Source organism: Myotis yumanensis, unplaced genomic scaffold (assembly GCF_028538775.1).
Source record: "Myotis yumanensis isolate MYYU_CA2020_CCGP unplaced genomic scaffold, mMyoYum1.0.hap1 SCAF_11, whole genome shotgun sequence".
NCBI lineage: Eukaryota > Metazoa > Chordata > Mammalia > Chiroptera > Vespertilionidae > Myotis > Myotis yumanensis.
The window spans coordinates 63,393,487-63,418,162 of NW_027223762.1; the positions used below are offsets into that span (position 1 = coordinate 63,393,487).

General features: G+C 47.6%; 1 protein-coding gene across 1 annotated transcript; it reads right to left on the minus strand.

The window, feature by feature from the left end:
• On the minus strand, window positions 1-24,241 carry TTL (tubulin tyrosine ligase). The gene is made up of 7 exons (XM_070429744.1): window positions 23,993-24,241; window positions 21,359-21,437; window positions 13,934-14,166; window positions 11,560-11,695; window positions 10,174-10,443; window positions 5,838-5,981; window positions 1-3,792 (listed from the first exon to the last, which is right to left on the minus strand). Exons 1-7 carry the CDS (start codon window positions 24,147-24,149, stop codon window positions 3,678-3,680), a joined length of 1,134 nt encoding a protein of 377 aa, XP_070285845.1. The 5' UTR covers window positions 24,150-24,241; the 3' UTR covers window positions 1-3,677.
• Window positions 24,242-24,676: the final 435 nt, after the last annotated feature.

The window sequence follows — 24,676 nt, forward strand, 5'->3', positions numbered from 1 at the left end:
CATTGCCCAGGCCTTTACCACAATGTCTGTGTCTATTGTGGCCTTCTATACTCTTAGAACTGTGTTGAAGGTTTTCAAAACCTATGTGCACCTCAATTACAAGGGACAATCTTTTGGGTTATGTATTCGACGACATGCTGGGTTGAGCCAACGATGGTCACACCTGGTTTAATTTGTATGGCCTTTGAGCTAAGAATGCTTTATATATTTCCTAAGAGTCAGGGGAAAGGCAAAGAAGAAAATGCATCAGAGACCCTGCATGGCTTGCAGAGCCTGAATACTTACTATCTGGTACTTTACAGAAAGTCTGCCTGACAGAGTCATAGACTCAAACAACCGATGGTACCCGAAACAGTCAACTCCAACAACGAGATGACAGAACCACAGGGAACAAGGACACTTGAAATGTTATTACTTCACTTTAATGCTCCAGGCATTTTAAACATTCATAACATCACCTTATTTCAGAAGTCATTTCCTCTTAGGTACAGAGTCCGTGTATCACTGAATTTTCTTCACGGCTCCCACATGCTGTGGGGCCACTCAGGGGCCTTGTCTTCTCCAGTAGAGCCCCCGCCCCCGCCCCCCCCACATGCACCGCAGCCTGACAACCTCAACAGTTAAACACACTGTGTAGCTTCACTCCCCTGTGGGTGCTGCGGATCCCGTACCTTCCCAGCACTACCGCTCACTCCAATCCCGTGAGAAACATCCAAGGCGCTGGGGAATATCGTGTCCGTGGCAAGTGTGCCCGCACCTGCTCCACTGTACCCACAGACACTGAGGCACTTGAATGTTCTGGGTAAAACTGAGCTCTAAACACCACAGGGGTTACTTGTGAGGAAAGGGGCTTTTCTCTCAATAATTAATGTCTATTCAGCAGATTTATAGATTCCTGTCTGTTTATATTCGCTGCCAAGACTTCACAGACTGTTTCAGTAGATGAAGGCATGTTTGACAAGAAGCAAAGAGAGAACGGCTTAGACAGCACTTGTCGCATGAACACACATGTCAATACCTGGTCATTCTGAAAGAGAGGCCTGTTCTTCCAAAAGGAACTTTTAAAAGCCCTGGGCCCTACGGGATTCCTCTCAGGTAATAAGAATGTGTTTTCCCTTCCTTCTCAAGCAGCGTGGCGCGCACTGCTGCCCGAGGTTCTGATTCCGTCGCCGGGGTGGGGAGAGGGGCACAGTGTGGTTCCAGCGCACAGCCAGCACTAGGAGTCTTGGTACGGAAGGCTCCTGAGTCTTCCTAATCTCACTTGTCCTCACTAAAGCCTGTGAGGTAGTCCTGGGTCTGGCAACAGTCTCTTCTGTGAGACAAGAAACTAAGGCACAGAGAGGTCACAGCTCATCCAACACTGAGCAGCCAATGGCAGGGCCAAGACTGGAGTCGACATTGCCAATGAGTAGCGCCCTCTCCCCAGCAACTGGTGACATGGACACGGACACGCACAGGAAGACTGACTGGGCAGCGAGGCAGGACCACCTGCGCCAGGACAGCGTGGAGGGGATGCGACGGTTCCGAGCCAACCACCCCCTGATCAGAAGTAAAGATAAGTAGACATGTATTTGAAAACACGTGAGGAATGAGGTATCATTTTCTTTTTAGAGCCTCACTTCCCTCATACATGTGCTACTGAATCAGGTTTCTTAGAAAATCCATCGAGAGCCACAGACTTCCTAACATCTGCATTCTTAGCTCCGTCACTGTAGCCGCTGGAAAGCTCTCAAATATTCCTGTAACTTAGGTCCAAAAGGGCATTACACATCCGTGTTCCCATGGGACAGCCCCACAAGCCTTCCACGCTTTCCCCATTACCAGCTCGCAGAAGCCAGTACCCCACACGTTCTAAGTGGGTGTGCACCTGGCCAGGCTCTAAGTCCCCAACCCCAACCCAGCAGCCACGCCGGGCCTCCAGGAGCGACCTCAACCACTGACAGTTTCATTGTGCTCTGCATGCAAACTTCACGATCTGTCCTCTGAGCGAGCAACCACGACATAATTCCAATTCCCCATGCGAGCCCACCCAGCGGGTCTTTCTCCTCTCCCCCAACATCACACCTTCACATCCTCTGCCCACATGTAAGCTCCCACATCTCATCATATTTTAGGAACAGTTGCTTTTTCTTCTCTTTTTAACAATGTCTTCCCAACCTAGCCGGTTTGGCGCAGTAGATAGAGCATCAGCCTGCGAACTGAAGGGACCCAGGTTTGATTCTGTTCAAGGGCACATGCCTGGGTTGTGGGCTCGATCCCCAGTGAGGGATGTGCAGGAAGCAGCCAATCAACGATTCTCTCTCATCATTGATGTTTTTCTCACTCCCTCTCCCTTCCTCTCTGAAATAAGAAATATTTTTACAAAGTCTTCCTGGCTGCAGAACTGCTTTTTTTGTGTGCAAGGAGGACGAGTACCGGAGTACACATACACACAAAGGAAGGACACACCACGTTCCGAGGAGCAGGGGCCTTGCCCATGGATCCGCTGGGATCCTGGTGCTCTAAGAAGGGCCCCTTCACTCGGCTCAGCAAACATACATGGCATCTTGTTCTTCCCACTGCTAGTGACGTGGCCTCCTGAAAAGCCTGCAGAATGCTCCCCGATCCAGTCAGGGAAAACCACACCACCCCTAACAGGACACAACTGTTGACCTACAAGACGCTGTGTGAAGCTCTAAAACCACATCTTTCTCATTTTGGGAGACGCTCCCATTCAGGCAGACAGACACTCACTGAGAGCCTCTCCCTGAGGCAGAGCCTCCTCGCTGGAACAACACCCCCTCCAGCTCCCACAGCAGGTGCTGGGAGAGAAGAAGGAGATGGTGGGAGCTCCCTGTGTCAGGGGCAGGGCCACTTGGGAGAGGGGAACTATACCTTCTCCTGACCCCCAGGAACTTTGCAAAAGTGCATGAATTCTGGTTCAAACAAAGATAACAGATCCATCATATTTCAAGGACACCCAACTATGAAGCAAAGCAAGGCATTGTCTTTTTTCTTTCATGCTTTTTGATGCTTGCAGGCTTGTAGCAAACTTGCTGCTTGGTTTCTAAAACATGCAGAGAGCAGACTGACAGCAGCATTTACTATATTGGTGCCCAGCCCACACCCACCCTGACCGGAGACTGACCCAGTGCCTTCAGGAACGGGATGAGGACAACGCCCTGCCCTGCGAGGCAGAGCACAGCACGGAACCGAGGGCCAAGGCGCATGCCGGTCCAGAGTCTCACAGGCAGAGTGTCAGGGGGGACGAGCAGGGACACAGGGCGACCTCCCAAACGCTCTAGCATCAGTCCCCGCAGGACAGAGGTTGCAGCTGGGCACCGAGCTAAGGCACGAGGGCTGCAGCAGAGGGAGCGCACGCACAGGTCCAGTGGCCCCGAGAGGAGAGGTGCTGCTTTCAAGGACGGCCTTAGCATAGCAATCTGCTGCTTTCAAGGACGACAACCTAATCCCTGTGTTTTCCCCTTAGAAGAACGTCTTGCTCTCCCCTCGGGGAAATTCGTTGCAGTTTTCAAGTCTGGGTAGCAGTGCAGAGAGCTCCACCCGGAGCCCCTTGGGGGCACCTTCGCTCTCGCACTCCCTCCTCCATCACAACCTTGCGAGCTGCCTCTTTCTCACTGTGGCTTCTCGTGGAGCCATGGGGCGTCTCTCCTGGAGCAGGACCCGCACGTCTCCGGTCACAGCCTGATGAACGCGGCCGGCTGGCTCTGCTGCTGCTCGGCGTCGGGGGGCGGGAAGACGCTGGATATGGCTATGTCCACGATGCCCTGGCACAGTTCTGCATAGAGCTTCCTGAAACGTGTTCAAAAGTATGTTACTGAGGAAGTTCGCCAACGTGCAAGCAAGAATCCAAAGTTTTTCTCACCAGGATCTGCCCTGGAAATTCCATCTCCTGACCACATTGATACAAGTGGCCTCCACTGTCCACACAAACACGGCGGGAGGTGCCGTGGGAAGACGACGCGTCTAGAAGGCCTCGCAGGTGCACGGACAGAGAATTCCACTCTGACGTGAGCCGCAGGGAAGATGGCAATTCCAGTAGAGTGGACGGGCCCTCCGCTGCCTGTGCGGGGGACGCGGAGGGCAGGCCTCCCCACGCAGAGCACCCACTCCTTGTGGTTGAGGGGACTTTAGGAAAGACTCCCCATGAGTGTCAGCTGAGCTGAGGCCAGAGGAATGAGTGAGGTCAGAGGATGGGGTAGAAAAGAGGATGGAAGAGGGCAAAGACAGGGACAAAGACAACGGAGGAGGGAGGGAGGGGAGAGAGAGAGTGAGCTGGGTGGGGAGGAGAGGGCGGCGCAATGAAAGGAGAAGCAGGGAGGAGAGAGAGCCAGGGGTTCGGGGAGGTGGATCAGTGCAGGTTGGTGCTGCAGACAAGGCACTGGCCTGGCCACATCGGCCCAGAGGCCACGTCCGGGCTCTGGACTTAATCCAGACAATGGAAGCACCAAAGCAGAAAAGCTGAGGAGGAAAACTTCAGAATAGCGATGAGGCCCTCCACCCCTGCCTATTCCCTATAGGACATCCGCCTGCTTCATGGGGCAGCTCACGAGGCTGAGACTATCCCTCAGGACTGGCTCTAACTCGGGGTAAAACCAGAAATGTGTGGTCCCGAGAGAAACTCACTTCTGATTACGCTCCGGGCCACCCGGCCTAGGAAAACAGGGGTCTTGATTGTCCTGCTTCCCGATATCCACCTGGAGAAATCCTCACCGCCGGTTCCCCTCTCCCAAGGCAATGGCGTCCCTGCAGTCACCCTCCCCATCGCAGGACCTTCTCCCCGCACCCCATTCCTTCTCACTGCCCTGAGGTTCTATGTCGCAAACCACGCAGCCGCCCGCCTCTAAGGAACAGTGACAGGAGGAGCGTGAGTCCTGATGGTTGTTACTAAAATGGGGGCTTGGCCCATCCCCTGCCCCTGGCCTCTCAGGGTCCCCGGGTCCCTCGTGGCTTCCAGGCCGCCTTCCTGTAAGCCCCACCCCCAGTCCAGAAGTCCTCCCCTCTCAAAGTCATGCACCCAAACCACAGAACTTATTGTCTATTGCGGACGTGTAACAGTATGATTCCCACAGTAATCACTGGGGCGGCGTCTGCCCGTCTCTCCGGCAGCGGACCGCCCTGAGCACACTCACCGCTGCGGGACTTCCCGCTGACCCTTCGGGAGATCTGTTTCTCCAGGATGTGGACATGGAGGAGATGACCGTGGATCTCGAGAGGACAGAGCCTTTAGGATCGAGTCCCAACGACTCTCCCTCACATGTGCGGCGTCCCCTCCGCCATTCCTCAGGGCACGACATGATGCCACCTCAGCCGCTTCCCCCAAAGGAATGGGATCTCCCCCGACCCCCGCAGGTTACACCCACCTGCGCTCCGGCCACAGCCTGGCAATGAGCAAGGCTGCGCTGGTGCCTGGTATGTGCCCTTCCCGAAAGCTCTCCCTCCTCCTGGGCACACGCCACGCCTCTCAGTCCCAGCTCCACTGCATCTCCGATGCTTCTCCGACCACTTGCTGCCCGAGGAGCCCGACCTTCTTGGTCGTCACCGTCTCCGCTCCAGGACCCTGCCCACTCATCTCCTACACGCGTCTCCTCCCGCAGTCTCCAGCCGCGTTTGAAACTCTCCCAGCAGCCACCACCCGCCTGAGCAGTCGAACCGCTCCACACACATGGGGAAACGGAGAGGAAACGCCTCCGCAAAGCCCCTGCCAGCAGGGTCCCCGGGGCCTCCTGTCCTGCCTCTTCCTCCCTGACAGCGGCCCAGGGCCACGGGGCGCACGGCCTTGCTGAGACGGGTCCTCCCAGCCTCCACCGGCCACAGCCCCGGGGCGTGAGGCTTACTGAGCACAAGCAGGGGCGCCGTTGACCTCGATGAGCCAGACCTTCAGCTCCTCGTCCACCATGAAGTCGAAGCCGAACAGCTGGAAGCTCTGGTAAGGCAGGTGCCGGGTGCTGATGGCCGGCTCCACGCTCAGGAGGCAGCTCCTGCGGGCAGAGGGAGAGCTGGCTGAGAGCGGGCCAGGGCGAAGGGACCGGAGATGGGCCCGAGGACTGCCCATGAAAGGTGCTGCCATAAATCGGCTTTGGCGCCCTCTCTCCTTTAAAGTTGTCGCCGACAGATTATTCAAGACAATGCTATTTACCCAGCAACTTGTGAGAAGACCTGTAACCACGCATGTCTTTACAAATACAGGCTGCTTTCCCAGCTCCGAGCTGTCACCCGGGCCCCGGAAAGGTGGGTCCCTCCCACAGGACGGCTGCTGCCACATGTTGTTTACAATAAATAAAACACTTTCATGTACGTTTTCCATAGAAAAGAAGTGGACCAATGGTCAGCCAGTGAGGGGAAGAATTGGCACAAAGACTATTTGGCCTCATTCATTTCTTTTGCTTGTTCCAGTCCTGTTGCCAAATTGTTACTCATTAAAAGATTGAAGAGCTACATATATTGAAACTAAATGTTGAAACAGAATGATTATTAGCATCAACTACTGTTTCCCAAAATTGGAAAAACACAAAAATGGAATATGTACTATAAAACATAAACGTTTGAAAAAATATATAAAAGTTGAAAGTGAATCTCAGAAACATAGTGAATAAGTAAGTGAGGTCAGAGGTCAGGCTGCTAGAATTATGGCCAGAATTTTGGTCAATGTTTTAACGTCTTGGAGCTAAGGTTTGATTTCTATAAAATAGGAGGTAAAATAATACGTACTCCTGGGGCTGAGATGGACCAACAAGGTAATTACATAAGGAGCTAACGAATAATAAGCCACTGTCTTCTAATACAGCCATCCCAGAATACATAGGCCTTTTCGGTTTTATGAAGATCTTCCCTGACTTTTCCCTAGCTGAAAGTTAGGGCAAATCCCTATCTATAATAATAAAAGTGTAATATGCTAATTAGACTGGACAGCCAGACGTCCTTCCGGACCACCTTCCGGACGAAGCCGGGGCTGCAAGGGCCAAGGCAGCCACTGTGGCTGCGAGGGCCGAGCCCTTTGCAGAATTTCGTGCATTGGGCCTCCAGTCTTAGTAATAAAACATGTTATGATAACTCTAAGATGACCACAGAAACTGTCCTTATACGCCACTGTACAGTTAGAAGGGAAACTATGCAGGCTTCTCTGGGACAAAAGCCATAATTGATAAGACAATGACCATGAATATTCCAAGATTCAAGAAGCATTATGAATGTGTACAAAGAAATTTGTACAAAGAAAACTATATATTAAACACATCTCAAAGTAAAATTTATAAAATAAACAAAAATTAATCTTAAAAACAGAGAAAAATATCATTAAAAGCAATACTAAGGTTTCAACTGACATCTCAGCAGAAAAAATAGAAGCCAGAAGATAATGGTGCCACCTTCAGAGTGCTAAAAAAATGTTAACTGCTGACCTAGAAATCTTCTTCCAGAGCAAATGTCCTTTAAAAATGAAGACAAAATAAGTATACTAATAAAAATGAGTCTAAAATACATGGAGCATTAATGACCATCCATTTACCCACATCCGTACTTTCAGGCCTCCTCTTTGGGTTCCTCCTGCTTTTTCTCCAGAGAAAATCACTATTTTGAATTTTTTGCTTCTCTCTTTATTTTTACCACCTATGTATGTACCTTCCTCTAAATAATGTATTTACTAAACTTTGCTTGTTTTTCAGTTTATATGAATAGAATCAATCCGTATGTGTCTTGTATACAGCTTTTAATTTTTTTGTGATTGACATTATGTTTGTGTAATCCCAGTGAAAATGTCCTTCAGGAATAAGAGAAATAAAGACTTTTTCAGATGATGGAAAATTAAGAGGACTTATCACCAGCAGAATGGCTCTAAAAGAAATGACAAAGTCTGAAGGAAAAAGATACCAGAGAGAAATCTGGAACCTCGGGACTAAAGGAAGAGAGAAAATAAAGGCAAATATATGGGTAAATAAAAATGTTTTTCCTTACTTTATATTTAAATGTGTTTCTTATAGACAGCATCCAGTTTGGCCTTATAGTTTTTAAAAACCAAACTTGACTATCTACATAACAAAATGTATATAATGGTTGATACCAAAAATTATAACATTATGTGGTAGAGATTTCATTTTATGTGGATGTAATACACATGGCAACTGTAACACAGAGAGGGAGAGTCAAGTGAAGTATAATGTTATGTCTGGATTTCATGTGAAGTGGTGAATTATTAATTCTAAGAAGATTGAAATATGAGATACATATATTTTTTAATCCCTAGAATCACCACGAAAATATAGACAGACAGAGCCAAATATTCAACAAGAAAATTAAACTAGAACTTTGAAAATATTCAAATAATTCTAAAGAGATCAGGAAATGGAGACATGAAAGCAAATAAAAACAAAGAAAGAGGGAACGAATCGACCAAATAATAAAATGGTAGACGTAAATCCAACCAAGCCAATCATTACATTAAATTTAAACGGTGTAGCCCTAACCGGTTTGGCTCAGTGGTTAGAGCATCGGCCTGCGGACTGAAAGTTCCCAGGTTCGATTCCAGCCAAGGACATGTACCTTGGTTGCGGGCACATCCCCAGTAGGGGGTGTGCAGGAGGCAGCTGGTCTATGTTTCTCTCTCATCGATGTTTCTAACTCTCTATCCCTTTCCCTTCCGCTCTGTAAAAAATCAATAAAATATTTAAAAAAAAATTTAAACGGTGTAAACACACCAATTAAAAGACAGAGATTATTATATTGGATTCAAAACAAAACAAAACACACAAAAAACCCAACTCTACGTTGTCTACCAGAGTCCAGTTGAATAGAAGTAAAAGAATGGAAAGAAAATACCACTAATCAAAAGAAAGCTGGAGTGACTGTATTAATAAAAAAACCAACTTTAAAATAAGGAATATTACAGAAATAATGACAGATACTACACAATAACAAAGTAGTCAATTTCCCAAAAGAGAGAACAATTCTCAATGTATATGCACCTCATAATGGATCTTCAACTCATAACTATATAAAACAAAAACTGGTAAAACTAAAAAGAGACATAGAAAAATCCAAACACTTGGAGACTTTGATTTTTTTTCTCTCTCAATAATAAATAGCAGAACAGGAAAACAGCAAGGATATAAAAGACGTGAACAGCACTAGCAACAACCTTCACCGATGTCGCATTTATAGAACACAGCTTAAGTAGAGCGAGTAAATGTTATTCTTAGTGCACACGGAACATTCACAAAGATGGACCATATTCTAGGACACGAAACTAACACATTTTAAAGACACAAAACCATACAAAACTATATTCTCCGAAGACAATGGGATTATAGTAGAAATCAGTAACAGAAAGATATCTGGAAAAATCCCCTAATATTTGGAAATTAAGCCAAAGTTTCTAATAACACATGAGTCAAATATGAAGTCACAAGAGAAACTAGAAATTATTTTAATAAAATGAAAAAAAAAACCAATATAGCAAAGTCTGGAGGTATGGCTAATGAGTACTTTGAGGGAAACTGATAGCATTAAAAGCTTATATTTTAATTTTTAATAAAGCATATCTTTATTGATTTCAGAGAGGAAAGGAGAGAGACAGAAAGATCAATGATGAGAGAGAATCATTGATTGGCTGCCTCCTGCATGCCCACTACTGGGGATTAAGCACGCCACCTGGGCATGTGCTCTTGACCAGAATCAAACCTGGGACCCTTCTGTCCGCAGGCCAACGCTCTATCCACTGAGCCAAAGCAGCTAGGGCAAATGCTTATATTTTTAAAAAATGAAGTATCTCAAATCAATGATCTAACCTTTCACAAAGAAACTAGAAAAAAAAAATTAAACACCTCCCAAAAGCAGAAGGAAATAATAAACAGCATTAAGTCAAAGAAAACAAAACAAAAAACAATAGAGATACTCAGTCAAGCAAAAAACTGACTTTTTGAGAAGACTAATAAAACTCATAAGCCTTTAGCCAATCCAATCAATCCAAGAAATAGAGAAGATATAAACTACCAATATAAGGAATGAAAGCAGTGACATCATTAGAGATCCCACAAATATCAAAAGAATAATAAAGAAATATTACCAAAAAAGTTTTGTCTTTAAATTAGACAACTTAAATGGAATAATTCCTTGAAAGGCACAAACTCCCGAAGCTTCTCCAAGACACATATAGCTAAAAAGATACAATTAGATTACCTTATGATATGTTTGATTTGTACTAAGATAGCATTCTCCAGGGTAATGTTCAAAGCACTGGTCAGGTACTGATTGAACTCCTCAAAGAACATTTCATTCCCTTCTTCATACTTCCCGTAGTTCTTTGAATATTCCTTTTGAATGCAGTGATTGGTCAAGTGGCAGGTTTTGTCTTGAAAATTATCAACATGATACGGTTCTGACGCAGTCCGCAGCACGCCCTCTCGATAGAGGTAGATATTGTACTGGTGATCCACCAAAACCCAGCTTCTGCAAGTCAACAAAAACAGTTACTCACGACCTCCAAAGTTCCTTCACATCAGGTATCTCTACCATCCCCTGGATTTCTTGGTGGGAAGTAGGGGAAGAAGGTAGGTTGTAAATTATGCAAGGCAGGCCACAACAAATACCTGAGACAGTCTTGACAAGGGGACTCAGATCCATTTAAGAGCCAGCGTTTTGAAGAGATTTGATGGGCTTGCTTCAAAGGTTAATCTATGAAACCTCCATCTGCCATGTTTGGTCATTTTAAATAATTTTAAGAGGAAGACTGTTCATCCTAAAGCTGACCTGACATAAAGGCAGCTGAGACCCAGTCCTTTCTGAAGAGCCAACAGCCAGGCCACAAGCAGGCTGGGCTGAGGGTCATGCAGCTGTAGAAAGCCCCTCACCTCTTCTTGCCAGGCTCTTTGCTCAGAAAATAAAGTCCACAAACCTGAGATGTGTTCATGAAATCCCCAAAAAGTAGGACATAAATAAGGTCAGGACATATTACTTGTCTGGGTCACATGATCTGTTGTGTCTGAATTACATGTTCCGTGTACCTCTCTCCCATTGTAAGGCCCATTTATGTATGTATGTATGCATGCATGTATGTATGTATTATTTTTTAATCCTCACCTGGGGACATGTTTATTGATTTTAGAGAGAGGAAGGGAGAGAGAGAAAAAGAGAAACATCAATGTGAGAGGGAAACATCAATTGGTTGCCTCTTGTATGTACCCCAACCAGGGACAGAACCTGCATCCTAGGCATGTGCCCTGATCGGGAATTGAACCCTCAACCTTTCAGTGTAAGGGAGGACGCTCCAACCAACTGAGCCACACCAGGTGCAAGGCCCATATGTTTATGCCCTTCCCTTTGGATCCACAAGTCATTTTCATTAAAAAAAAAAAAAAAAAAAGTAAATGAACAAACAAAAACCCCCCCATAATCTTAGTAACATATTTTAGAAAGAAAAATATTGAAGAAAAAATAGAGAATTAGATACAGAAGCTCAGTTCCATTCAGCTGCGCTCAGTGTTGGTAACGTATTAAACACAGTCAAACACTTCCTCACATTGTACCTCACCCTCCTCCCCACACACCACTGCATGGACGCATTACCTAATGTCGAACTTGCGGTGCCCCGGCTCCAGCAGCAGAGGGCGCTCGAGGTATTTCTGGATCACGTGCACCTGGCCCTGGTTGTCTATGAAATCCAGAAGTTCGGCAGCGTCCGAGGAGATGAGGATGCCTTCACCTGACCAGTAAAATTAAAACGAAAATTAGTGCAGTCCGTCCCAAGAGGTACCGCTCCCTGCAAAGCCTGGGAGGAAACACTGACAGTCGGCCTACTCACTCTTCTTTCTCCACCCTTCCCTGGTCCAATCTCTCACACCCTCCCCTGGGCCCACCAAAGCTCCAGGGTCATTCAACTTTTCCTCCGTATAGGGTTGTAAACACTGTCTTGGCCAGCTGCGACCATGAAGTTTCATTTCTAAAGACACTGTAACTGTAAAGGTCTGGGCGCCCTAAATAAGTGCGGCTCTCCTGTGGATCACGGCCTGCTGTGATGAAGACGCTGTACTGCCTGTGACCACGTCTAACACCCTATCTTATGGAAACACCAGGAAGCTTAGGGCATAGATACAAAAGTACAAGTGGATCCCCTGCAGTTTGGTAACAGAAAAAAACTGGCTACATTCAAAGTGTCCACCAACATTACATAAATGATACAATATCCTTTTTAACAGCTTCACTGATATAATTTACCTGCCATAAAACCCACCCTTTTACAGAGTACAATTCAATGGTTTTTAGTATATTCCAGTAATTATCATTACAACCTTATTTTAGAACATTTTCATCACCTCCTGAGAACTCTACATCCATCAGCAGTTCTCCATTCCTTCCTCGCCCCAGCCCCTGACAAACACTAACCTACTATAGATTTGCCTGTTCTAGCTGCTTCATATACATGGAATCATCCAGTATGTAGCCTTTTTGTGTCTGGCTTTTTTAAATTGAGCATCATGTTTTATTTTTTAAATGTATTTTTATTGATTGCAGAGAGGAAGGGAGAGGGAAAGAGAGACAGAAACATCAACGATGAGAGAGAATCATTGATCGGCTGCCTCCTTGCATGCCCCCCGCCCCTACATTGGGGATTGAGCCCACAACCCAGGCAGAGCATCATGTTTTTAAGGTTCATCCATGTTGTAGCATGTGGCAGTGCTTCATTCCTCTCGATGACAGAATAACATTCCATTGTATGGATATATCACATTTTCCTCATTCATTCACCAATCAATGGACATCTGAATTGTTTCTACTGTTGTTTGGCTGTTACGAATAATGCTGCTAGGAAAATCTGCATAGAAGTTTTGTGTGGACATATATTTTCAGTTCTCTGGGGAATATACCTAGGAGTGGAATAATATAGTAATTTTATGTTTAACTTTTTAGAAACTACCAAACTGCTCTCCAAAATTGCACCATTTTACATTCCCCCAATATATGAGAGTTCCAATTTTTTCACATTCTTACCAACACTTGCTGTCATCTGTCTTCATAATTATAGCCATTTTAGTGGGTGTGAAATGGTATCTCACTGTGGTTTGATTTGCATTTTCCTAATGCTTAATAATGTCGAGCATGTTTTCATGTACTGATAGATTGTCTTATCTGTATGTCTTCTTTGGAGAAATTTCTATTTAGACTCTTTGCTCACTTCTTAATTGGGTTATTTGTCTTTTTATTATTGTGTTATATGAGTTCTTTATACATTCTGTATGCAGACGCCTCATAAGAGACATGATTTGCAAGTATCTTTGTCCATTCTAAACAGTTTCATTATTGCATGAACCCCTCAATTTTCTCTTCTAGAACCACAACTGCTTCCCTCCCCATAGCACCCTCCAGACAACCACTAATCTGGTCTCCATTTCTATAGCTTTGCCATTCCAGAAATGTTATATAAATAGAATTATACACTACGCGACCTTTGGGAATTGGTGTTGCTTTTTTCACACAGCATAATTTCCTGCAGATCCAACCAAGTTGCTGATTTCAGCAATAGATCATTCCCTTCTATTGCCGAGTAGTATCCTGTGGGGTCGATTCACCAGAGTTTGCTTAATCCTTCATCTGTTGAAGGAATCTGAGTTGCTTCCAGTTGGGGCTGTTATGAATAAAGCTTCTGTGAACCATCACATACAGGGTTTACGTGGCCATGTTTTCTTTTCTCTGGGACAAATGCCCAAGAGTGTGCAAGTGGGTCCAGAGCTCACAGGAAAGGACCTAGCTGCGGAGCACCTGTATGGAGATGGACATGCAGAAGCCTCCAGCATGTAGATTAACATTTAAGGCTATGTAACTAACTGTTCTATGTACCTTCAGGGTTCAGATGAGAAGAGTCACTCATCCAAATACATCGTGAACGTCTAGCGTACGACTGCACAGAGCACTGGGAACCTAAGGGACGGCAATGCCAACTCACCTTTGGCACCAGAGGATGACTTTGCAATCCAAACATTGCCCTCTCCGTCTTCCTTCTTTTTGTTATAAGAAGCCAGGAAGAATTCCCTTTCGTCCGTCCTCGAGCTAGGGATCGGCGGGTGGATTCCATTCTGTGCGGGAGCAGCCGGTGTCTTGAGGTTAGTGGGGTAGATCACATAGGACTCGGGGAACCATGTGCAGGACTCGGCCAGCTCTGGGCTCGTCTTGATGAGCCTGGCAGGTGACAGAGGGTCAGTCATTGGTCACTCTCTTCAGAAAAGCCAGTGCTGCCTCCAGAGCTCGTCAAGGAGGAAGCGTGTAACCAGGGCCTGGGAGCTGGTCTCCTTGTCCCAGACTTTGCTCTTCCCTCCCTGGACCGATCTGTAATGCACTACAGATCGCACACAGCTATCCATGCAACCTTAAAGGCGTGTGTCAGCTGGGTCAAAAGGGACCCGATGTCCAGAACCTCGGCTCTTTTTAAAATGTATCTCCAGCCCTAGCTCATTTGGCTCAATGAATAGAGCATTGGCCTGCGGACTGAAGGGTCCTGGATTCCATTCCGGTCAAGGGCACATGCTGGGGTTGTGGGCTCGATCCCCAGTGTGGGGCGTGCAGGAGACAACTAATCAATGATTCTCTCTCATCATTGATGTTTCTAACTCTCTCCCCTCTCCTTCCCTCTCTGAAATATATATATATATATATATATATATATATATATATATATCTCCAATATAGTAAAACTCTAATATGCATATAGACCAAACGGCAGACCAACCAGTGGAATGACCAGTGCTATGACATGAACTGACCACCAGGGGGCAGACGCTGAATGCAGGAGCTGCCCCTTGGTGGTCAGTGCGCTCCCATAGGGGAGCGCCACTCAGCCAGAAGCTGGGCTCATGGCTGGTGAGCGCAGCAGCTGTGGCGGGAGCCTCTCCTGCCTCTGCTACAGGTAGGCAGTAAGGAGCGAGGGGTCCCGGAATGTGAGAGCCCTGGACTAAAAGAGGGATATCTGACTGCTGGCTTAGGCCCGATTTCCCCTGGGATCGGGCCTAAGTCGGCAGGCGGACATCCCCCAAGGGGTCCCAGAATGCAAGAGGGCACAGACCCGGCTGAGGGACCCCCCCCCCCCTCCAGTGCACAAATTTCATGCACTGGGCCGAGAGAGAGAGAGAGAGAGAGAGAGAGAGAGAGAGTGTGTGTGTGTGTGTGTGTATTGCATCTCCAAGGAAACTTAACTTGAAATAATCCTGAGCCAACACTTTCCTGGCTTCAAGACAGACTAAAGGAGGAATCTTTCTAATGGGACACTGGATGCCAGTGGTTATAACTAAATGTACCTCCTGCCCCCAAATAACATGACACAACAGAAGATAAAGTCAGGCTCTGGGAGAGGCACTTAATAAAAAGCAGGGCTTGCAAAGGACTTCCCACCACATTTACTCTCTAGCTCAGGGGTCCTCAAACTTTTTAAACAGGGGGCCAGTTCACTGTCCCTCAGACCGTTGGAGGGCTGGACTATACATTAAAAAAAAAATTATGAACAAATTCCTATGCACACTGCACATATCTTATTTTGAAGTAAAAAAACAAAACAGGAACAAATACAATATTTGTATTTGCATGTGGCCCGCGGGCCGTAGTTTGAGGACCCCTGCTCTAGCTGGTCCCTTGAGGGGGAGGCACCAGCATCCCAGTTCAGACACTGGGCCACACAAAAGTGAGTACACTTCCCAGCATCACTCAGGTCGTAAGACACAGGCACGATGCAAGTCCCTAACTCCCAAGTCCTAACTCTGCCTGGCCCTCCCTCCCCAGGGTCAGAGCCAGCCAAGAGCCAATCACGGGCCTTTGCTAAGCTGGGCTCATCTTCTGCAGAACTGCGACTATTAAGCGTCTCTTAAATTCACCCGCAAAACCCAGTCTGTGCGCAAATGGCAGAAATAATGAAAGAATTTAAAACTGAGATTTAAAATAGTTATTTTAAAGTTGAAGACAACAGGATTTGAGTTACTTGAACTTAAAGGAACAAATGCATTTCTAACTCACTGAACGTTCAACTCTCTCTGCACTGTCCAATAGGGTGGCCACTAGCCACATGTGCCTTCTGAACCCTAGACATGTGGCCAGTGTGACACATTTCAAGTGCTCAGAGGAACTGGATTTTACATTTAGCTTAGTTCTTAACTTAAAGCCTCAAGCCTTGTAAAACATTTGTCCATTAAGCACAACTTCACTGTTTTGGCAGGAGGACATTTCCCTTTAGCCACTGCAGGACCTGACGTGCTGTATGGCGGCGCGCACTGCCAGGCGCGCTGCTGCATCACCATAAACACCCCACTGTTCCACTCAGGGACAATGGGCTGCCTCAGTCCATGTGGGCTCTTTCCAGGCGATAATGAGACATTGTGACGTGTTTGTTATGCAGACAGCATGAGTTACAGTGACAGCTGGATAAATCATAATTGGCAACTAAAGTAAAATTTGTCTAGTTAAAAAAATAAATACGGACAATTTTAAAATTTAAAATAAAGGTAAACTACAGATGCAATAGAACTGAACAGAGACACAGAAGCTACAACTACAACCAGAACAGTAAGGGCAGTGCGGGCGAGGGGGGCGGGGGGGGGGGGGGGGGGGGAAGAAAGCAGTAGCAGAAGGTATGACACAAATTTTACAACGAATGACGAACAATTGCAATTTGTTGTGGCAGAGTGTACATGAGACATTTTTAGCAAATACATAATGAAGTTGATCTTCTCAACAGTCAAAAAGAATCAATGAAATTAGTGGCTGAAATTCAAATTAAATATTCAACAAAACAATGGAAACAAATGTTTAATAGGATCTGTGCTTGTAGCATCAGTTAGCTATAAAATGACTTGGATTCTACACAAAAAAGAAAAGCACTTTAGATAAAAATGTGGTAATAGAAATTATTTTGAGGAAATAAGACTAAAAAACATATTTTACAGAAAGTGAACAATTTTTAGTCAAGCCAGTTAAGTAACTGCCTACAGAGTATAAAACATTTTTAACAATAAAGATTGATTCAAAACTTGGAAATTAAAAAAAATTTTTTTAAGTAAGTGGTGTGACATAAAAGACTGCCTAATTAACACTTTGGGTCTGTATCCTCAAAGGATTTACAAATATATGAAAAAACATTGTCAAATTGAAGCCTAAAAATATCAAGCCCGTGGTGTGGCTCATTTTTCATCATTTACATCTGTCAAAGGCGAGTTCCATCTACAAGCAAAAAATCCATGTCTGTCGCGACAGACAGTGCTCCAGCTGGGTTGAGTTAAAATTTGGGTTTTCTGGGATTTTAAGACTGACATTTCCCATATTACTGCATTCTACTGTCTGATACATGTTGGAAACATCTGCACTCAGTTTTCCGAAGCCCACTCCCTGGAAGGTATCATGGATACAATTTTTACACTGTTTCAGTATGTATTTGCCAACGCTACCATGACTCACCAGTAGAGACCTGTCGCACGAAACAGAAGGCAGTGTTTAATGATGCTGTGTTCTTTGCCAAGGATAGTCAGAGGAAAGAGTTTTGTAAAGATTTAGGGTACAGTTAAAACACTAAATAAAAGGAATTTCTTGAAATAAAAGGAATGCTTGCTAAATCACTTTTTAAAAAATATATTTTTATTGATTTAAGAGAGGAGGGGGGGGGGAGAGAGAGAGAAACATCAATAGTGAGAGAGAATCATTGATTGGTTGCCTCCTGCACGCCCCCTACTGGGGATCAAGCCTGCAACCTAGGCATGTGCCCTTGACTGGAATCAAACCCAGGACCCTTCAGTCTGCAGGCCGATGCTCTATCCACTGAGCCAAACCAACTAGAGCTAAATCATTATTTTCAATATTTTATTTTATTAATTTTATTTTATTAATATTATTTTACCCAATAACCAAAAGATTAAAAATTGCAGTGTGATTATCACACTGCTACAAACAAGCTAATTTTAAAGTTCAGAAGAAGGGAAAAGAAAACTTTATTTATGTCCCAGCCAAATAGGTATGAGAATTTATGTTGGGACTTTAGAATACAAGTCAAAAATAATGGTTTTACATATTTTTATAACATGACTTCATATGCAGAAGATTTTTAATTGTAACAGCAAAGTAGCTGCAAAACTAAGGGAAAATTTGAAAAACATTTAGTTGAAGTTAATACATTTAGAGTTCTTTTCAATTTATTCAATACTCTTTTGAATTTGATACTGAGTTAACACAAGAGTTGGTGAATTTATTTAACTTGGACATAATTTTGAAAATGTTACACCTTTGCTCTAAGCCCAAGTTAGTTCTTCTAATAAAATGACCCTGTTTTGTCATTGTGCATGCATATTGAAGAAAAATGTTTACTTGGTATCGGATTCAGTTATTGAAAAGTTTTTACATAGGTGGGAGAAAATTGGGTATATAAATCTCTTTTTAAGCATAAATTTTTATGAAATCTAAATACAGAACAAGAGGTTTGCAATAAAAATTTAGTGCCTGAATTAAGATGTGCTGGGAATGTAAAATACATACCAGATTTTGAAAACTCGGTATAAAAACAAAATCTGAAATTCATCACTCGTTTTTTTTTATATTAATTACATGTCAGAATGAAATTTTGGATTATTTGATTAAATAAAATATATGATTAAGATAAACTGCACCTGTTTCTTTGTACTAGTTTTAATGTGGCTACTGGGAAATTTAAAGTCACACGTGGCTAGCGTTCTATTGGGGTTGGACAGCGCTGGCCCACAGGATCACTTTCATTGCCTGTAGACCAGTTTCTGCAGGAAGTTCTTTGCATTTGTCCCATTTCCTCATAAACCCATTTGGAAAGAAATCATGCCTGGAGGCTTATTTACATCTCCAGGGGAGAAATGCTCACAAGAGGGAAAGAGAGTCCGCAATCTGAGCCAGAAGAAAAGCCCTTTAGGGCTCTGAGTCTATGGCCTGGGGCCCCGATGAATTTCTGACACTCCCTGTGATGCAGGAAGGTGCCTGCAGTCCAGGGCCCAGGGTAGGATCCTAGTAGAAACCCTCTGGGGGCTGCCCCGCCGCACTGCCCCTGGTCCTCTGGGTACAGGCTGGCATCATCCTGGCTCAGCTGCAACGGCCCTGCACAATCCAGCTGTCCTCTGTGAGCTGCCATCCAAGATGCCCCTTTTTTTTTTTTTTTAATTTTAACTCTCTGAGCCCTTTCAAGCCATCAAAATCATGGGAAGGAGACAAAATGATAAAGGGAACCATCACCTCCGGCAATGACTACAGTCCCGAGAGAATAAAGGACACTTGTGAAGATGAGAGCAACCCGTCTGCATAAGTCAAGATGTCACAGACTGCGTCGCATGCCACCAGGGGCAAAGAGCAGGTGTGATCACCATCAGCCCCATTTTACAGATGGGGCGCTGGGCGTCAGCCTGGCGCTGTCCAAGGTCCCAGAGAACAGACACCTACTCACACCTGGTCATGTGGTCCTGTACTTCTCACTCCACCTCAGGATAGTTGCTGAATATGCAAATACCCAGAATAGTTTCCTACAGCATCCTCTGTTCTCACTCATAAAAGCAAAATTCTACCTTTACCTTTATAGGAAAAAATTATAGTAGAAAAAATACTAAGTAAACATTTTATATTAATTTCTAAAGGAATAATCTGGACAATCATGTCTCACTTATAGTTCTAGTTAAAGAATCTTTTGCATCTAATATGCAATAAATGTGTAATCAGAAGACTTCAGCTCTAGCCAGTTTGGCGCAGTGGATAGAGTGTCGGCCTGTGGGCTGAGGGTTTTGGGTTTGATTCCGATCAAGGGCTCATGCCTGGGTTGCAGGCTGGATTCCCAGTAGAGGGCATGCAGGAGGCAGCCAATCAATGATTCTCTCTCATCATTGATGTTTCTCTCTCTCTCTCTCTCCCTCTCCCTCTCCCTCTCTCTTCCTCTCTGAAATCAATAAAAAAAATATATTTTTTTTTTAAAAAAGAAGACTTCAGAAAGCGTGTCTCCCTTAGGAGTAGCCAACAAATCAGGAAGACTCCTCACTGAGAGAAGTGGATACTAAGTCACTGGGGCCAGTTAGTCTGAACAAAAAGGGGGCATATTCCTATGAAGACTGCACCATTATTTTTTTAAATATATTTTTATTTATTTCAGAGAGGAAGGGAGAGGGAGAGAGAGATAGAAACATCAACGATGAGAGAGAATCATTGGCTGCCTCCTGCATGCCCCCCACTGGGAACTGAGCCTGCAACCCAGGCATATGCCCTTGACCGGAATCGAACCCACGACCCTTCAGTCCACAGGCCGTCGCTCAATCCCCTGAGCCACGCTGGCTAGGGCAAGACTGCACCTTTAAATGTCTAGAGTCCAGAAAGAAATATGAGTGGGGAAAGGGCAGGTGCAGTGTCATTCACCTGAGTGACTTGTTTGGCTGCGCACACATGTTCAGCAGCCGTCATGGAAAGGACAATGGAGACCTGCCACAGCAGCCCTGATTTTAGGGGCCATCCCCACCTTCCCTACTGAAATGGTAACCATCGCAGTGATGACAACAACAGCAATAACAATAAGACGACCTTTCATTCATACAGAGTGAACTCTGAGGCAGGCATTATTCAAAGCTTTTACATACATTAACTCAATCCAGACAACAACCCCAGGCAGTTCCTATTATTGTCCCTAATTTACAGAGAAGGAAACTGAGGCACAGAGTCAAATGCTCCCTATAAACCCCTGTGCCCCACACTTCACACACATCACCTTTATCCATCCTCACAACCGCCTAGGAGGGACCTAGTGGGACTTAGAGGGATGAGGACATTTGCCTCAACTAATCAGAGGGAAAGCTGGGATCACAAGATCAGCAGATAATATCGCTTCCTCTACCTTAAGATACTGTTCTTATGACACCTGCCAAACCCAACTTCGCCGAGAGGGGCGGTGCAGCAGATGCAGTTACGCCCTCCAAGTGTCCTTCCTAAGGGGACCCTGGCTCCCGTGAGAGCAGCTGCCAAGGTCGTGTGCATGCCCCTTCTCCAAGGACCAGCTGTGCCCAGAAATGCCCCACTTCTCCCCACAGCCAATGGCTGACCGATGCTGGAGTACAAAATACATCCCAATCCCTCACTTACACCATAAACCCACCCCGGGCTCTGCTTTTGGGAGCCTCACCTCAGAGACAAACAGACAGACAGATAGACAGGCTCTGTCAAGTGCTAGATGGCAGAATTCTGGGTTGCAATCCAAGTAGCTTAGAGGCAGCTCCAGAACGGGTATGTGTTGGCTTTTTAAATAAAAGTATTTTGCCCTTTAAAAATAACCCCACATTTCTTCCTTAAGTGCTTTGTGATGAAAGCGAACACCATTTATGTAAAAAAAATCAAGGTTTTAAGGAACACTTACTTCACTAAAGAAGCTTTACGACACAGTTTGTCCGCTCCCCGGTAGTAGTTCACCAACTGCACCAGCCCAGGCTCGTGACCTGTGAAGGAAAGGGAGGCTCAGAGGAGGCCAGGCCTGGGAGGCACCCGGCTCAGGAGAGGGAACAGCTGTGTCACACCCAACCTGTTCTCCCTTCCAGGACTGGGTGTCGGACAGGAACGATTCTGCTGCCCGGCACCGGCACTGCCCCTGCCTCAGCATCCCACTGGCCCACTCAGCCTCCCCGTGGGGGAGATTAAATATCAACATCCCAGAGCTGCCCGAGACCACTGCCGCCTGTTCGTCCTTCTATTTCCCTCTCCCGATCCCCTCCCTGGCTTAACACACTGACTGGTAAGTTATCTCTGTACAGAAGGACGGCAGCGGAGTCACACTCCTGACCTCCCAGCCTTCTCCCCATAGCCATCAGGGGCGGCAGCAGAATGGACGCTCCTGCCTCCAGAGCACCTGCTTCTTCGGGCTCCTAAGAAAACCACCAGAAGGCGGGGGCGGGGGCGGGGGCGGGGGGACAGTGGGAAGGCCACATCCACAACTCTAAAGCCTGAGGACTCTCCTCTGTACATCACCCCGCAGGGAAACACATTTTCAATAGATCTTATGGCAAGTCCCCTCCTCCATCAATTAGAGCAGAAAGGATACAAATAAAAACAAAAGCCTTGGTTTAGTTTAAAATCCGAACCAAATGCACTGAATTTCCAGCAACAAAAACAAAAGTAAAACCGAAGAAAGGGAGTCTGAGCTGACGCTGCCAGAAGTATGAATAATTGATCTGAGAACTGTAGACAACTGAATACAGTTTCTGGCACGGCCTGGCTGTCACCAGCTCCCTGATCACACCTGGGCTGCCTCCCCTCTCACCCCATGGCCCAGGCATCTTGAGCCTTTACCTGATTTTTCCTTAGGGTTTGTGTGGTGCACTTTAAGCAAAAGGAAAATATGCCTACAGTGAAGGCATAAAGCATTTTGGTTGTGGGATGCTGCTTCCTTTTCCACCAACGCCAGACGTTTCCTGCTCACCAGCCGACCTGGTGGGCCTGCTGGGTGGTTTCTGCTCCTTCTCCCTAGACCTGAGCACCACGGCAGGGCCATCTGCCTGCTTCAGCCCGGGCAGAGCCAGGTGTGTTTTTAACGCTAGGATCCCAGCTAAGCTTTGACAGCAGGCACTGTGGACAGGAAGGAAGTGGGGCAGGCAGGGAAGTGGACGGCGCAAGGAGGAAATGAGCATTCCCGACTGTAAGCAGTTTCTTCTCCTTCGAGGGGAGGTTTACCCTGTGCAGGGGCTTCTCGGGGAGACAGTTCATCTCCAGGCAAATTCCCCATATTCCAAGATTTCTGGGGGTTAGAACCAACCCTTCCCTACATCAAAAACTTGTATAGTCATTAAAAAGTGGGAGTGGGGGTGAGGGTGGGGGAAATAAACAAAAAAGTGGCTCATGGTCCATTCCAAAGAAAGAAACTTCAGTAAAGGCTGTGCTGCCACACCCTTCATCCCCGGAACCACAGACTGCACAGGGTCCCATGCCTCAGGCAGCCAGCTGGTCCCTGAAGGCCTGATTCAGTCTCTGTCCCTGCAACCTCCCCATCCTGACCACACCTATTTCTAGAAACTGTTTCCTCTCTTGGACACAAAATATGCTCTGACTGGTTCCCTCCAAAGCAGAGATGGTTTGTCTTCATTTTCCAGTCTCTGCGTGGGTCTCTGGCCTATGATCCGCCCCACCCCCCACCCCCCAGGGGATTTTGGCAGGGAGCATGGCTGCCAGGGCAGCGGCTGCAATTCCTGGTGACTGCGCATGGAGGAGAGGCCATGAGGCTACACGCAGGTCAGTGGGATGGGAGCTGAAGTCCCTGCACAACTTCTGGATGACGTCATCTAAAGAGGAGGGGGGTGGTCCACGCCCCGCCCCCCCCCCCCCCCCCCCTTCCGCAGCCGGCAAAGTGCACCTGATGGTGCCAAGCCAGCTTCCACCGTGTGCATGAAGCAGGGCAGAGGGAGAACCCAGCCATGTAAAGCCGGCGTGCAGCGCCCGCTGTGACCCACACTTGTGAGCACGCGTTCTTTGGTGAAGCTAAACGACGGGCTGAAATCACACGTCTCGCCCCTCCCTGGCTCCCTTCCGAAGCTCCTGCTTTGGGAGTTCAGGTCTTTCCCCAGCCCCCTGGCGGGTCATCTGAGCCCCGGGGAGCGGAATCCTTGGGGTGGTCACCGCGCACAGTGCCCCTCCCGCGCCCACAGGCCGGAGCAATTCCCAGCAGATGTCACCCGGCTCCGAGGAGCTCCCGCCCCGCGCTCAGCCCGTGGACCTGCCCGGTGGGGCATCAGGCGTGGGGATGAGAAGAGGGGGCGCGCGGCCCGGGATAGGGGGGCGTCTGGAGGGAGATGGGTGGGGGTCCCACCTGACGAGGGATATGCGGGACGGGCCATTGTCAGGAGGCCGCGCGGGGACTCTTAGGAAGGATGGTGCAGACCCGTAGGGTCCGCGTCTCCTCTGCCGGGTGAGCGACGGGGGAGATCTGTGGCCTCAACACAAAAGCGCCGGCTCCAGCGGGCCGGCCGGGGCGGGGCGGGGGCGCCGGGGGCGCGGGGACGCTCACCCAGTCTCCCGAAGGGCAGCCGGTTCCGCTCGCCCAGCATCAGATTGAACCTGGGGTTGTCCCGCCGCAGCCTCTTCCAGTGGCCGGAGGCGACCAGCAGCCGGGAGACCTCGGCGTAGACGCTGCTGTTCTCGTCGCGAACCACGAAGGTGAACATGGCGAGGCCGCCGGCGCAGGGCGCGGGGACCAGCGGCTCCGCGTGGAACCCGCCGCACCGAGCCCAGGCCCCGGTCCCCGAGTCCACGCCCGGCACCAGGGTCCCCGCCCCGCGCGCAGGCCCGGGCGCCGCAGCCTCGCCCGCCCCGCCCCTCCCGGGCGCCGAGACTCACAGCCCCGGCCACGCCCCGGCCCCGCGCGTCTCCGCTTCCCCGGGCCGGGCGCACAGGCCCCAGCTCCCCCGTTCCCGCCCAGCGAACAGGCCCCGGCCCGGCGCACAGGCCCCCACACTCCGCCGCGCTCCGCCCCGGTGGGTCCCCAGCACCAGAGTCCCCGCCCCGCGACCGGTCCCGCCCCTTGCGTATCTGGGGTCCCCGCCCCGCGCGGTCCCGCCCTCGCCCCGGGATCCGGCTGGGAGGCTGGAGGGGCAGGGTGTTGAGTGCCCGCGCGGGGCCTGCAAGGGGCGTGGGGAGGTGCGCTGGAGAGGAACCGGGACAGGGTCGCGTCCTCCGCAGCCCAGGGTCACAG

Coding starts and splice junctions, on each gene's coding strand:
- TTL (XM_070429744.1), bottom strand. CDS start 24,149: ATGTTCACCTTCGTGGTTCGCGACGAGAACAGCAGCGTCTACGCCGAG. Junction 10,444..11,559: donor CACCGCAAGTTCGACATTAG/GTAATGCGTCCA, acceptor GTTGACTTGCAG/AAGCTGGGTTTTGGTGGATC. Junction 3,793..5,837: donor GGCGCCCCTGCTTGTGCTCA/GTAAGCCTCACG, acceptor AACACGTTTCAG/GAAGCTCTATGCAGAACTGT.